The sequence below is a fragment of the Bos mutus genome, chromosome 18, assembly GCF_027580195.1.
Source record: "Bos mutus isolate GX-2022 chromosome 18, NWIPB_WYAK_1.1, whole genome shotgun sequence".
NCBI lineage: Eukaryota > Metazoa > Chordata > Mammalia > Artiodactyla > Bovidae > Bos > Bos mutus.
In genome coordinates, this window is record NC_091634.1 from 48404839 (window position 1) to 48420342 (window position 15504).

At 44.0% G+C, this 15504-nt stretch overlaps 1 protein-coding gene across 2 annotated transcripts in view; it reads right to left on the reverse strand.

Moving 5' to 3' along the window:
- The window catches only part of ACSF3 (acyl-CoA synthetase family member 3), a 48292-nt gene that overhangs the window by 13086 nt on the left and 19702 nt on the right, over nt 1-15504 (reverse strand). For both annotated transcript variants that reach the window (XM_070388542.1, XM_070388541.1), the window contains one exon: nt 697-823. In XM_070388542.1, coding sequence (XP_070244643.1) covers nt 697-823 — 127 coding nt within the window. The remainder of the gene's footprint in view (nt 1-696; nt 824-15504) is intronic.

Here is a 15504-nt window from a genome sequence, read left to right on the forward strand (position 1 = left end):
TCCTGGCTGTCAGGAACTGCTGGGAGTGTCCTGTGTGAGCACACACCAGTGAATCCCGTGCAGCTACAAACTCGAACACTTCCAGTATCTGCAGAATTGGCCTCATACTCGATGGGACCAATGGGACCAAGGAGAGGGGCATGGGGGTCGGGGCGGGGGGGTGGTGAGGCACCTCAGAGCAGTTTCTGGGTGCACGGACGTCGGGGGACCCCTGCCTGCCCTTGCACAGGGCCCCAGGCTCTGGCTACACACACTGTGCAGGCAGGTGACAGAGAGCAGACTTCAGGGGACCAAACCAAACCGCAAGCAAACTCCTTTTGTGGGGGTGGGGGAGGGGCTACAAAGCAGGGGGAGTGGGGATGGGAAGGCAGGGAGGGTCTCTGATGTGGAGAGAAGCGGTCCCTCAGGAGGGGAATCCTGACCCTTGAGGGGCAGATGGACCACCATGTGCAGGGCGGCTGGGCAAGGGACAGGGCCAGAGTCTGGCCACAGGGCTGGGGGAAGCTGGCCCCCGGAGCTCACAGCCTCAGGATCTTCTTTCCAGAGGCTGCGGGGGGCTAGGGTACAGTGTCGGGGGTACAGCTTTAAAGACAGGAGATGCAAAGTGCCCCCTTCCCCTCTCTAGGGAGGATTCTGGGGGTGTCCTGCTGCAGCGGTACTGGCTCCTCTTCGTCCCCTCTGGACCCACCCGCCTACCTGTTTTGAACCAGCCGTCTGAGGTGAAGGCGGCTTTCGTTTCCTCCGGCTTGTCCCAGTATTCTCGAAACACAGAGGGCCCCCTGACCAGGAGTTCGCCCTCTTTCTCCTCGAACCCTGGGGTCACCTGTGGTGAAAGACAAAGGTAGGCATCAGAGTTCACCCCTTCAGGCTGATCTCTACCACTCCAGTTCCTCCCGAGGCCCATATGCTCTCCTGAGATTAGATGCTTTGATGGGAAGCACCAACCAGCTTCCACGCCCCACTCAGAAACGCTGCCCAAGGCCTCTGTGCCCACCCCGTCCCAGAGCTCACAGCCTGGCCTGATTGGCCTGTCTGTCCACTTCTGAGGGCCACGCTCTTGTGAAACTGTCTTCAGGGTGTCTTTTAGACCGACCTTGGACACGGGAGAAGTGGGCAGCTGCCCACATCCGCCATGGCTGCTGGGAAGAGCTCAGGATCAGCAGCTTTGCTGGGCGGGAAGGGGGCCCATGGGGGTTATGGTGGGAGGAGCCGGGTGCCTGGGAGAGCCAGGCAGTCATGAACAGGGACCCTACAGTCTCCCAGCTATGGGCACAGTGAGGGTGGAAGGGGTCTGGGTGTTCTAAGACATGGAGTCGGGGTCTGTGATGCTGGAAAAGGACAGAGCAAAGGCGGAACCACGTTCAGTGGGGCCTCACTGGCTCCACACTCATGGCTTGCCTGACAGCAATGTAACTATGATCCATGAGACCAAGTGCCCCTGGAAAACCCTGCCTGGCTCATCAGGTCCCACCTGAGATGAACTTTTCGTGGGGGAGAACATCCCCCTATTTTAAAGAAAAGAGACCCTTGGAAATGTGCTGTAAAATTGTCTGAGTTGTCTGAGGCCTGGATGGAAAGCTGAATGCCCCTGGGACTGACACAGCGGGTGGACAGCAAGGGGACCCTCCCCACCGCCTGGCTCCCACACAGGACTGATGTCACCCAGGGGAACTGGGCTGCGTGTTCCAGGCCAGAGGGGCTTCTGCCATCCAGTCTGCTCAGAGGAGGTGTTTGTTTTTTCAATTACACCACAGACTTTATTTGAATTTCACCATTTTTCCCACTGCCATCATTCATCTGCTGCACTGCTAACGTCGGCCTGGCCACGGGGTGCCACGTCTGCAGGGCTGGTATGCACAGTAAACAGAGGCTGTGAAAATGAAACTGACATGGAAACCAACCCCAGAGATGGCAGGCTGCAGACTTAGACCAACTAGATAACAGTAACAGAAAAATACCGACCTCTCCATTGGACGTGAACAAGATCCAGAGTCTCATAACACAATACAGAGTGTCTAGGACACAATACAAAATTAACTCAGCACGTGAAATGCCAAGAAAGTGCCAACTCTTATGGGAAAAGGGCATCAGTATGGGACAGCACCAGATGGCACAGGTACTCGGTGCGCCTAAGAAAGACGCTGAAGCACAGATTATCAACATGCTCTAACAGGTAAGAGCAAACACTGCAAATACGGGGGATACAAAGTTTCAGCTGAGAAATAAAAGACACAGGGCAGAACCAAACGGAAATTTTAGAACTAAAACTACAAGAGAAACAAGGAAAACTTACTGAATGGGCTCCCTGGTGGCTCAGATGGCAAAGAAGCTGCCTGCAATGTCAGAGACCCGGGTTCAATCCCTGGCTTGGGAAGATCCCTTAGAGAAGGAAATGGCAACCCACTCCAGTATTCTTGCCTGGGAAATCCCACGGACAGAGGAGCCTGGTGGGCTACAGTCATGGGGTCACAAAGAGTTGGACATGACTAAGTGACTAACGGCGGCCGAGAGGAGCTACCACATGCCCGAGGTCAGGGGAGGCGGCTGAGAGGAGCAACTCCACGTCTAAGGGGAGGCAGCTGCGCGAGTGCAGGAGGGCAGAGAGGAGCTACTCTACATCCAAGGTCAGGAGGGGTAGCCCTGAGGAGATACCCCTCGTCCAAGGTAAGGAGCAGCTGCTGCGCTTTGCTGGAGCAGCCGTGAAAAGATACCCCACGTCCAAGGTAAGAGAAACCCAAGTAAGATGGTAGGTGTTGTGAGAGGGCATCAGAGTGCAGACACACTGAAACCATACTCACAGAAAACTAGTCCATCTAATCACACTAGGACCACAGCCTTGTCTATCTCAATGAAACTAAGCCATGCTGTGTGGGGCCACCCAACACGGGAGGGTCATGATGGAGAGGTCTGACAGAATGTGGTCCACTGGAGAAGGGAATGGCAAACCACTTCAGTATTCTTGCCCTGAGAACCCCATGAACAGTATGAAAAGGCAAAATGATAGGATACTGAAAGAGGAACTCCCCAGGTCGGTAGGTGCCCAATATGCTACTGGAGATCAGTGGAGAAATAACTCCAGAAAGAATGAAGGGATGGAGCCAAAGCAAAAACAATTCCCAGTTGTGGATGTGACTGGTGATAGAAGCAAGGTCTGATGCTGTAAAGAGCAATATTGCATAGGAACCTGGAATGTCAGGTCCATGAATCAAGGCAAATTGGAAGTGGTCAAACAGGAGATGGCAAGAGTGAATGTCGACATTCTAGGAATCAGCGAACTAAAATGGACTGGAATGGGTGAATTTAACTCAGATGACCATTATATCTACTACTGTGGGCAGGAATCCCTTAGAAGAAATGGAGTAGCCATCACAGTCAACAAAAGAGTCCGAAATGCAGTACTTGGATGCAATCTCAAAAATGACAGGATGATCTCTGTTCATTTCCAAGGCAAACCATTCAATATCGTGGTAATCCAAGCCTATGCCCCAACCAGTAACACTGAAGAAACTGAAGTTGAATGGTTCTATAAAGACCTACAGACCTTTTAGAACTAACACCCAAAAAAGATGTCCTTTTCATTATAGGGGACTGGAATGCAAAAGTAGGAAGTCAAGAAACATCTGGAGTAACAGGCAAATTTGGCCTTGGAGTACAGAATGAAGCAGGGCAAAGGCTAATAGAGTTTTGCCAAGAGAACGCACTGGTCATAACAAACACTCTCTTCCAACAACACAAGAGAAGACTCTACACATGGACATTACCAGATGGTCAACACCAAAATCAGATTGATTATATTCTTTGCAGCCAAAGATGGAGAAGCTTTATACAGTCAGTGAAAACAAGACCGGGAGCTGACTGTGGCTCAGATCATGAACTCCTTATTGCCAAATTTAGACGTAAATTGAAGAAAGTGGGGAAAACCACTAGACCATTCAGGTATGACCTAAATCAAATCCCTTATGATTATACAGTGGAAGTGAGAAACAGATTTAAGGGACTAGATCTGATAGATAGAGTGCCTGATGAACTATGGATGGAGGTTCGTGACACTGTACAGGAGACAGGGATCAAGACCATCCCCATGGAAAAGAAATGCAAAAAAGCAAAATGGCTGTCTGAGGAGGACTTACAAATAGCTGTGAAAAGAAAAGAAGTGAGAAGCAAAGGAGAAAAGGAAAGATATAAGCATCTGAATGCAGAGTTCCAAAGAATAGCAAGGAGAGATAAGAAAGCCTTCCTCACCCATCATTGCAAAGAAATAGAGGAAAACAACAGAATGGGAGACTAGAGATCTCTTCAAGAAAATTAGAGATACCAAGGGAACATTTCATGCAAAGATGGGCTCGATAAAGGACAGAAATGGTATGGACCTAACAGAAGCAGAAGATATTAAGAAGAGGTGGCAAGAATACACAGAAGAACTGTACAAAAAAGAGCTTCACGACCAAGATAATCACAATGGTATGATCACTCACCTAGAGCCAGACATCCTGGAATGTGAAGTCAAGTGGGCCTTAGAAAGCATCACTACGAACAAAGCTAGTGGAGGTGATGGAATTCCAGCTGAGCTACTTCAACTCCTGAAAGATGATGCTGTGAAAGTGCTGCACTCAATATGCCAGAAAATTTGGAAAACTCAGCAGTGGCCACAGGACTGGAAAAGGTCAGTTTTCATTCCACTCCCTAAGAAAGGCAATGCCAAAGAATGCTCACCGCACAATTGCACTCATCTCACACGCTAGTAAAGTAATGCTCAAAATTCTCCAAGCCAGGCTTCACCAGTATGTGAACTGTGAACCTCCAGATGTTCAAGTTAGTTTTAGAAAAGGCAGAGGAACCAGAGATCAAATTGACAACATCTGTTGGATCATAGAAAAAGCAAGAGAGTTCCAGAAAAACATCTATTTCTGCTTTATTGACTATGCCAAAGCCTTTGACTGTGTGGATCACAATAAACTGTGGAAAATTCTTAAAGAGATGGGAATACCAGACCACCTGACCTGCCTCTTGAGAAACCTATATGCAGGTCAGGAAGCAACAGTTAGAATTGGACATGGAACAACAGACTGGTTCCAAATAGGAAAAGGAATACGTCAAGGCTGTATATTGTCACCCTGCTTATTTAACTTATATGCAGAGTACATCATGAGAAACGCTGGGCTGGAAGAAGCACAAGCTGGAATCAAGATTGCCAGAAGAAATATCAACAACCTCAGATATGCAGATGACACCACCCTTATGGCAGAAAGTGAAGAGGAACTAAAAAGCCTCTTGATGAAAGTGAAAGAGGAGAGTGAAAAAGTTGGCTTAAAGCTCAACATTCAGAAAACGAAGATCATGGCATCTGTTCCCATCACTTCTTGGGAAATAGATGAGGAAACAGTGGAAACAGTGTCAGACTTTATTTTTTAGGCTCCAAAATCACTGCAGATGCTGGCTGCAGCCATGAAATTAAAAGACGCTTACTCCTTGGAAGGAAAATTATGACCAACCTAGACAGTATATTGAAAAGCAGAGATATTACTTTGCCAACAAAGGTTGGTCTAGTCAAGGCTATGGTTTTTCCAGTGGTCATGTATGGATATGAGAGTTGGACTGTGAAGAAAGCTGAGCACTGAAGAATTGATGCTTTTGAACTGTGGTGTTGGAGAAGACTCTTGAGAGCCCCTTGGACTGCAAGGAGATCCAATCAGCCCATCTTAAAGGAGATCAGTCCTGGGTGTTCATTGGAAGGACAGATGCTGAAGCTGAAACTCCAATACTTCAGCCACCTTATGCGAAGAGTTGACTCATTGGAAAAGACCCTGATGCTTGGAGGGCTTGGGGGCAGGAGGAGAAGGGGACGACAGAGGATGAGATGGCTGGATGGCATCACCGACTCGATGGACATGAGTTTGAGTGAACTCCAGGAGTTGGTGATGGACACGGAGGCCTGGCGTGCTGTGATTCTTGGGGTCGCAAATAGTCGGACATGACTGAGCGACTGAACTGAAGTGACTAACACACTGAATGGGCTAAGTAGCAAAATGGAGAGCACAAAGGAGAGAATCGTAGAACCTGAAGAAACAGCAATAGATATTACTCAACTTGAATAGGAGAAAAACTACCGGAAAAAATAAACCAGTAATGAGAAGCCAAGACCAGTATCACAAGGGCTAACAGTCATGATATCAGATTCCCAGAAGAGGAAAAGCTAGGGACACAAAGATATTTGATAAAATTTGGCTTAAAATCCCTCAAGTTTGGTGAAATACATAAATGTATTCAAGAAGCTCAAGATTCAAGACTCAAGAAGCTCCATGAGCCCCAAATAAACCCAAAGAAATACAAGCCAAGACATATAATCCAATCACTGAAAACTAAAAAGAAAGACAAAACTCTTGACATCAGGGCATAACTTTGAGGCATTCAAACAACTACTGACTTCTCTGCAGAAACAGTAGAGACCAGAAAAAACAAAACAGAATAACATGTTTTAGGCATTGAAATAATTGACAACCCAGAATTCCAAATCCAGTGAACTTTCAAGAATGAAGATAAAGAAAAGACAGTCTTAGATGAAGAAAGAAAAGAATCTTTTATCAGCAGATCTGACCTAGAAAAGTTACTACAAAATTCCTGAGCCAGATTGAACCTGGGAGATCAGAAGTAAAGGAAAAGCAACAGAATTGGTAAATATTTGGTTGAATAAAACCGACTCTTCTTTTCATTGTGAATTTTTGACCACTGAATGCAAAAATTGTACCACTGTCTAAGGAAGCTTGCCATACACGGCGCCATTATGTATGACAACGATAACCTAAAAGGGAGAAGGCACAGTGACCCATGTGGTATGACAAAGACCCACTGCTCCATTCAACTGCAGTCAGCCTCCTAAACCTCTCCTGGGCCCATCAGGGTGAAAGTGAAAGTGAAAGTCGCTCAGTCGTGTCCGACTCTTTGTGACTCCATGGACTATACAGTCCATGGAATTCTCCAGGGCAGAATACTGGAATGGGTAGCCTTTCCCTTCTCCAGGGGGTCTTCCCAATCCAGGGATCAAACCCAGGTCTCCTGCATTGCAGGTGGATTCTTTACTAGCTGAACCACAAGGGAAGCCCAAGAATACTGGAGTGGGTAGCCTAACCCTTTTCCAGCAGATCTTCCTGACCCAGGAATCAAACTGCATTGCAGGCAGATTCTTTACAAACTGAGCTAAAGTGTACTTCCTATGAAAGCCAGTTTTAGCAAGAACTCAGCTAAGTCAGTTTAGTGAGAGGCCCCTCCACTTGGATATCTGCTCACCCTCCTATCTGTCCGGTTCCTCGTCCCCTGCCACCTCGCTGGTGATGGCTGACCACCCACCCAGCCAGCCTTCAGTACAAATCCTGTTAGGATCCTGTTTAGCCAGGATCCCCCTGACCCATGAGGTTTCCTCTTAGTAAACTTCCATCCAGTGACCCCCACTGCTCCTTGGCTGTCACCCCCTCTTGCTGATGCTCTTTTCAGGGCTGAGCCCAGTCTCTCTGCCTTCTGCATATCCCACGAGGGGTCCCTACGCCCATCATGTGGGTCCTTGTCAGCCTCAGCACTTACATGAGCGATGATTACCTTTTCTTTGCAGTAGTAGGAGTTCTGTGTCCTGCTGGAAGTGTCACAATGTTGAGTCTAAGTAGATCTCAAACCGTGAACCATGTATTTTGTAATCCTTAGACCAATTACTAAAAACTGCAAGATGTATGTTCAAAAACTCAGCAGACAAATTAAAATGGAATACTAAAAAAAATGACCCCAAACAGGGCAGTTGGATGAAAGCCAAGCAATGAGAAACTGAGGGCCAGAACCGTAAGCAAATAACAAATGAGAGGTTTAAATTCAAACATATCAACAGTCACATTAAATGTACATGGTGCTCTAAATATAACAATTAGAAGACAAACTTCAAATTAGATTAAAAAACATACATGATCCAACTATGTGCTATCTACAGGGCTTCCTTGGTGGCTCAGAAGGTAAAGAATCTGCCTGCAATGCGGGAGAATCTGGTTCAATCCCTGGGTCGGGAAGATCCCTTGGAGGAGGGCATGGCAACCCTCTCCAGTATTCCTGCCTGGAGAATTCCATGGACAAAGGAGCCTGGAAGGTTACAGTCTATGGGGTCGCAAAGAGTCGGACATGACTGAGCGACTCACACACACACGTGCTATCTATAAGAAACTCACTTCAAATACAGTTACATGGCAGGTTAGGAGCAAAGGGATAGAACAATATATGCCATGCAAACATCAATCAGAAGAAACCAAGCCATAGATCAGGAAGAGTCTATATTAATACAAACAAAATAAATTTAACAGCAGAATGTTACCAGCAGCTTCATGGTTGTTCAGTCACTAAGTCGTGTCCAACTCTTGCAACCCCGTGGACTGCAGAATGCCAGGCTCCTCTGTCCTCCACTATCTCCTGGAGTTTGCTCAAATTCATGTCCATTAAGTCAGTGGTAATATCTAACCATCTCATCTTCTGCTGCTCCCTTCTCCTTTTGCCTTCAATCTTTCCCAGCATCAGGGTCTTTTCCAATAATTAGACTCTTCGCATCATGTGGCCAATGCATTAGAGCTTTAGCTTTAGCGTTAGTCCTTCCAGTGAATCTTCAGGATTGATTTCCCTTAGGATTGACTGGTTTGATCTTCTTACAGTCCAAGGGACTCTCAAGAGTCTTCTCCAGCACCACAATTTGAAAGCATCAATTCTTCAGTGCTCAGCCTTCTTTATGGCCCACCTCTCACATCCATACGTGACTGCTGGAAAAATCATAGCTTTGACTAAATGGACCTTTGTCAGCAAAGTGATGTTTCTGCTTTTTAATACTCTGTCTAGGTTTGTCACAGCTTTCCTTCCAAGGAGCAAGCGTCTTTGAATTTCATGGCTGCAATCACCATCTGCAGTGATTTTGGAGCCCAAGGAAAGAAAATCTGTCCCTGCTTCCACTTTTCCCCCTTATATTTGCCATGAAGTGATGGAATCAGATGCCACGACCTCAGTTTTTGAATGTTGAGTTTTAAGCCAGCCTTTTCACTTCCCTCTTTCACCCTCATCAAGAGGCTCTTTAGTTCCTCTTCACTTTCTGCCATTAGAGTTGTATCATATGCTTATATGAGATTGTTGATATTTCTCCCAGAAATCTTGATTCCAGCTTATGATTCATCCAGCCCGGGATTTAATATGATGTACTCTGTATATAAGTTAAATAAGCAGGGTGACAGCATACAGCCTTGTCGTATTCCTTTCCCAATTTTGAACCAGTCAGTTGTTCCAGGTCTGGTTCTAACTGTTGCTTCTTGACCCGCATATAGGTTTCTCAGGAGACAGGTAAGGTGGTCTGGTATTCCTATCTCTTTAAAAAATTTTCACAGTTTGCTGTGATCCACACAGTCAAAAGCTTTTGTGTAGTCAGTAAGCAGAAGTAGATGTTTTTGTACAATTCTCTTGCCTTCTCTGTGATCCAACAAATGTTGACAATTTGATCTCTGGTTCTTCTGCCTTTTCTAAACCCAGCTCGTACACCCGGAAATTCTCAGTTCATGTACTGCTTAAGCCTAACTGGAAGGATTCTGAGCATTACCTTACTAGCATGTGAAATGAGTGCAATTGGACAGCAGTTTAAACATTCTTTGGCACTGCTTCTTCTTTGGATTAGAATGAAAACTGACATTTTCCAGTCCTGTGGCCACTGCTGAGTTTTCCAAATTTGCTGACATATTGAGCACAGCACTTTTAACAGCATCATCTTTTAGGATTTTAAATAGTTCAGGTGGAATTCCATCACCTCCACTAGCTTTGTTTGTAAAAATGCTTCCTGAGGTCTACTGACTTCACATTCCAGGATGTCTGGCTCTAGGTAAGTGACCACACCATCGTGGTTATCCAGGTCATTAAGACCTTTTTTTTGTATAGTTCTTCTGTGTATTCTTGCCACCTCTTCTTAATCTCTTCTGCTTCTTTAGGTCCATACCATTTCTATCCTTTATTATTCCCATCCTTGCATGAAATGTTCCCTTGGTATCTCCAGTTTTCTTGAAGAGCCTCTAGTCTTTCCCATTTTATTGTTTTCCTCTATTTCTTTGCATTGTTTATTGAAGAAGGCCTTACATGATGATAAAAGTCAATTCACCAACAAGGCAGAGCAATTATAAATGTGTATTCACCAAGCATCAGACTTTCAAAGTCCACAAAACAAAAGACCGATAGGGAATTCCCTGGGGGTCCACGGGCTGGGGTTCTGTACTCTCACTCCTGCGGGCCTGTGTTCAATCCATGGTCAGGGAACTAAAATCCCACAAGCTGCGCATGACTGACAGGAGAAACAGACAAACAATTCTGGCTGGCGAATTCAACACTCCTCACGTGGTACTAGAACTCGTAGTCAGAAAACCAGCACAGATATGAGAGAGACCTGAACACCATCATCAACCGTTTTCATCTAAGGGACATTTACACCCCAACCAAAATCAGCAGAATACACACTGTTCAAGTGCACCAGAACAGTCACCAAGAAAGACCACATTCTGAGTCATAAAACACATCTCAACAAATTTATAAAAACGGAAATAACACTGAGTATGTTTTCTGACTGCTGCTGCTGCTAAGTCACTTCAGTCGTGTCCGACTCTGTGTGACCCCATAGACAGCAGCCCACCAGGCCCCTCTGTCCCCAGGATTCTCCAGGCAAGAACACTGGAATGGGTTGCCACTTCCTTCTCCAATGCATGAAAGTGAAAAATGAAAGTGAAGTCACTCAGTCGAGTCCGACTCTTCAAGACCCCAGGGCTGTAGCCTACCAGGCTCCCCCGTCCATGGGATTTTCCAGGCAAGAGTACTGGAGTGGGGTGCCATTTCCTTCATTTCTGACTGCGGTGGAATTAAATTAGAAATCAATAAAAGAAAAAATTTTAAAACTTGGAAAATAAACAACATACTTCTAACTTATCCATCAATCAAAGAAAAAGTTTTAAGAGAAATTAGAAAATATTTTGAATATAGAAAATATTTTGAATATAATGAAAATTAAAATACAATGTATCAAAATTTCAGAGGTAAGGTTTCCTTGGTGGCTCAGTGGTATTCACCTGCAATGCAGGAGTCATGGGTTTGATCCCTGGGTTGGGAAGATCTCTTGGAGAAGAAAATGGCAACCCATTCCAGCATTCTTGCCTGGAAAATTCCATGGACAGAGGAGCCTGGTGAGCTACAGTTCATGGGGTTCCAAGAGCCCGACATGACTTAGCAACTAAACCACCAAAGCTAAAGCAACGCTTAAAGGGAAGTTCATATCATTAAATGCATATATTAGAAAAAAGGGAGTCTCAAATCAATAACCTAATGTTTTACCTTAAGAAAAAAGAAAAAGAGAAAAGTAAGCCAAAAGCAAGTAGAAGAAACAATATAGATAAAAACTGAAACCAATTAAAATTGAAAAGAGAAAAGAAATAGAGAAAAATCAAGGAATTCTGAAGTGAATTAAAAAAAAAAACATTTTAAAAATGGATAAAATTCTAGCAAGAATAACAAAGAAAAAAATAAATAGACAAATTATCAATATGTGTTGTGAGAAGGGTATCACTTTATACTAAGCAGACATTAAAAGGTCAATAAAGGAATACTGTGAAAAACGCCATGCATAAAGTATTCAATTTCTCAAAAACCACAATCTACCAAAACTCACCCCAAATGTAACAGATGATCTGAATCGTCTATAACTATTAGAGAAACTATATTCATAGTTAAAACCTTCCAAAAATAAAAAAAAAGAAACCACTAGGCCTGATGGTTAGGTGGAAATTCTATAAAATACGTAACACCAATTATATGCAATCTTCTCTAGAAAATAAAAGAGGGAACACCTCCCAACTAATTGTATGATGCCAGCATTACCTTCATATGCAAGACAAAAAAAGTATAAGAAAACTACAGACTAAAATCCGTCACGAATACAGATGCAAAAATCCTCAACAAATGTCAGTAAAGCAAATCCAATACTATATAGAAAGAATGATATACCATAACCAAGTGGGTGTGTCCTGGAAATGCAAGGCTGGTTCAATATTAGAAAAATCATGCAGGGACTTCACTGGTTAAGAATCCACTGGGCAATGCAAGGGACAAGGGTTTGACCCCTGGTTGGGGAACTAAGGTGCCACATGCGGGCTACAGTTCATGGGGTTGCAGCCAGAGCCCGTGCAGCACAGTGAGAGACTGTCGCATGAGGCAACCAAGATTCCGAGTACCACAACTAAGACCCAATACAGCCAAATAAATAAGTAAATGTTAAAAAAAGAAAAATCATTCAGTGCAATCACCATGTGAGTTAGTTGCTCAGTTGTGTCTGATCCCGTGGACTGCAGCCTGCCAAGCTCCTCTGTCCAGGGGATTCTCCAGGCAAGAATACTGGCGTGGGCTGTCATTCCATTCTTGAGGGGATCTTCACAATGCAGGGATCGAACTCGGGTTTTCTGCATTGCAGGCAGATTCTTTACTATCTGAGCCACTAGGGAAGGCCATAATCCATCATATTAGCAGCCAAATAAGGAAGAAGAAATTAATGCAGAAAAGACATTTGAAAATATCCATTCATGAGAAAAAACTCTCAGCATATAAAAAATGGAATGGGATCTACAGAAAGTCTAGCTACTGTCATGCTTCCAGTGAAAGACCTAATACCTTCCCCATAAGATCGGAAATAAGATAAGGACATTCACTCTTACTACTCCTATTTGACATCATATGGGAAATCCTAGTCAGGGCAATAAGTAAAGAAAAAGAAATGAGGGATACAGATTGTAAAAGAAACAAATTTGTTCTATTTGCGACTGCGTATATAGAAAACCTCAAGGAAAAATAATTTTTAAAAAGTCCTAAAGCTAAAAAGTAGGAAGTCAAGAAATACCTGGAGTAACAAGCATTTTTGGCCTTGGAGTACAGAATGAAGCAGGGCAAAGGCTAATAGAGTTTTGCCAAGAGAACGCAACACAGTGGTCATAGCAAATACCCTCTTCCAACAACACCAGAGAAGACTTCACATGGACATCACCAGATGGGCAACACAAAAATCAGACTGATTATATTCTTTGCAGCCAAAGATGGAGAAGCTTTATACGGTCAGCAAAAACAAGACCGGGAGCTCACTGTGGCTCAGATCATGAACTCCTTATTGCCAAATTCAGACTTAAATTGAAAAGAGTAGGGAAAATCACTAGACCATTCAGGTATGACCTAAATCAAATCCCTTACAATTATATAATGGAAGTGAGAAATAGATTCAAGGGATTAGATCTGACTGACAGAGTGCCTGAAGAACTATGGATGGAGGTTCGTGACATTGTACAGGAGGCAGTGATCAAGACTATCCCCAAGAAAAAGAAATGCAAAAAAGGCAAAATGGTTGTCTGAGGAGGCCTTACAAACAGGTGTGAAAATAAGAGAAGCAAAAAGGCAAAGGAGAAAAGAAAAGACATACCCAATTGAATGCAGAGTTCCAAAGAATAGCAAGGAGAGAAAGAAAGCCTTCCTAAGTGATCAATGCAAAGAAATAGAGGAAAACAATAGAGTAGGAAAGACTAGAGATCTCTTCAAGAAAATCAGAGATACCAAGGGAATATTTCATGCAAAGATGGGCATAATAAAGGACAGAAATGGTACGGACCTAACAGAAGCAGAAGATATTAAGAAGAGGTGGCAAGAATACATAGAACTATACAAAAAAGATCTTCATGACCCAGATAATCACGATGGTGTTATCACTCACCTAGAGCCAGACATCCTGGAATGTGAAGTCAAGTGGGCCTTAGGAAGCATCACTACGAACAAAGCTAGTGGAGGTGATGGAATTCCAGTTGAGCTATTTCAAATCCTGAAAGATGATGCTGTGAAAGTGCTGCACTCAACATGCCAACAAATTTGGAGAACTCAGCAGTGGCCATAGGACTGGAAATGGTCAGTTTTCATTCTAATCCCAAAGAAAGGCAATGCCAAAGAATGCTCCAACTACTACACAATTGCACTCATCTCACACGCTAGCAAAGTAGTCCTCAAAATTCTCCAAGCCAGGCTTCAACAATACATGAACCATGAACTTCCAGATGTTCAAGCTGGATTTAGAAAAGGCAGAGGAACCAGAGATTAAATTGCCAACATCTATTGGGTCATCAAAAAAGCAAGAGATTTCCAGAAAAACATCCACTTCTGCTTTATTGACTATGCCAAAGCCTTTGCCTGTGTGGATCACAACAAACTGTGGAAAATTCTTAAAGAGATGGGAATACCAGACCACCTGACCTGTATCCTGAGAAAGCTGTATGAGGGTCAAGAGGCAAGAGTTGGAACTGGATATGGAAGAACAGACTGGTTCCTAATCGGGAAAGGAGTACATTAAGGCTGTATATTGTCACACTGCTTATTTAACTTATATGCAGAGTACATCATGAGAAACACTGGATTGGGTGAAGCACAAGCTGGAATTAAGACTGCTGGGAGAAATGTCAATAACCTCAGATATGCAGATGACACCACCCTTATGGCAGAAAGAGAAGAATCAAAGAGCCTCTTGATAAAAGTGAAAGCGGAGAGTGAAAAAGTTGGCTTAAAACACAGCATTCAGAGAACTAAGATCAATGGCATATGGTTCCATCACTTCGTGGCAAATAGATGGGGAAACAATGGAAACAGTGACAGACTTTATTTTTTTGGGCTCCCAAACCACTGCAGATGGTGACTGTAGCCATGAAATTAAAAGACGCTTGCTCCTTGGAAGAAAAGCTATGACCAACCAAGACAACATATTAAAAAGTAGAGACATTACTTTGCCAACAAAGGTCCATCTAGTCAAAGCTATGGTTTTTCCAGTAGTCATGTGTGGATGTGAGAGTTAGACCATAAAGAAAACTGAGCACCAAAGAATTGATACTTTTGAACTGTGGCATTAGAGAAGACTCTTGAGACTCCCTTGGACTGCAAGGAGATCCAACCGGTCTATCCTAAGGGAAATCAGTCCTGAATATTCATTGAAAGGACTGATGCTGAAGCTGAAACTCCAATACTTTGGCCACGTGATGCTAAGAACTGACTCACTGGAAAAGACCACAGTGCTGGGAAAGATTGAAGGTGGGAGGAGAAGGGGAGGACAGAGGATGAGATGGTTGGATGGCATCACCAACTCAATGGACATGAGTGTGAGTAAACTCCAGGAGTTGGTGATGGACAGGAAGGCCTGGCATGCTGCAGTTCATGGGGTCGCAAAGAGTCAGACACAACTAAGCGACTGAACTGAAAGTTAAAAAATGAATTTACCAAGATACAAAGTGAATAGCTTGAATCAACCGTATTTCTATATACTAGTGATAAATTAGAAACAAAACCCCAAAAAATTCTGACCTTACTTACAATCATTGAAAAAGAGAAAAAGGAGTAAGAGATGGAGAAAGGAGGAAATATTCAGGTATGAATCTAACAGAACATGTACAGCAGCAGCAT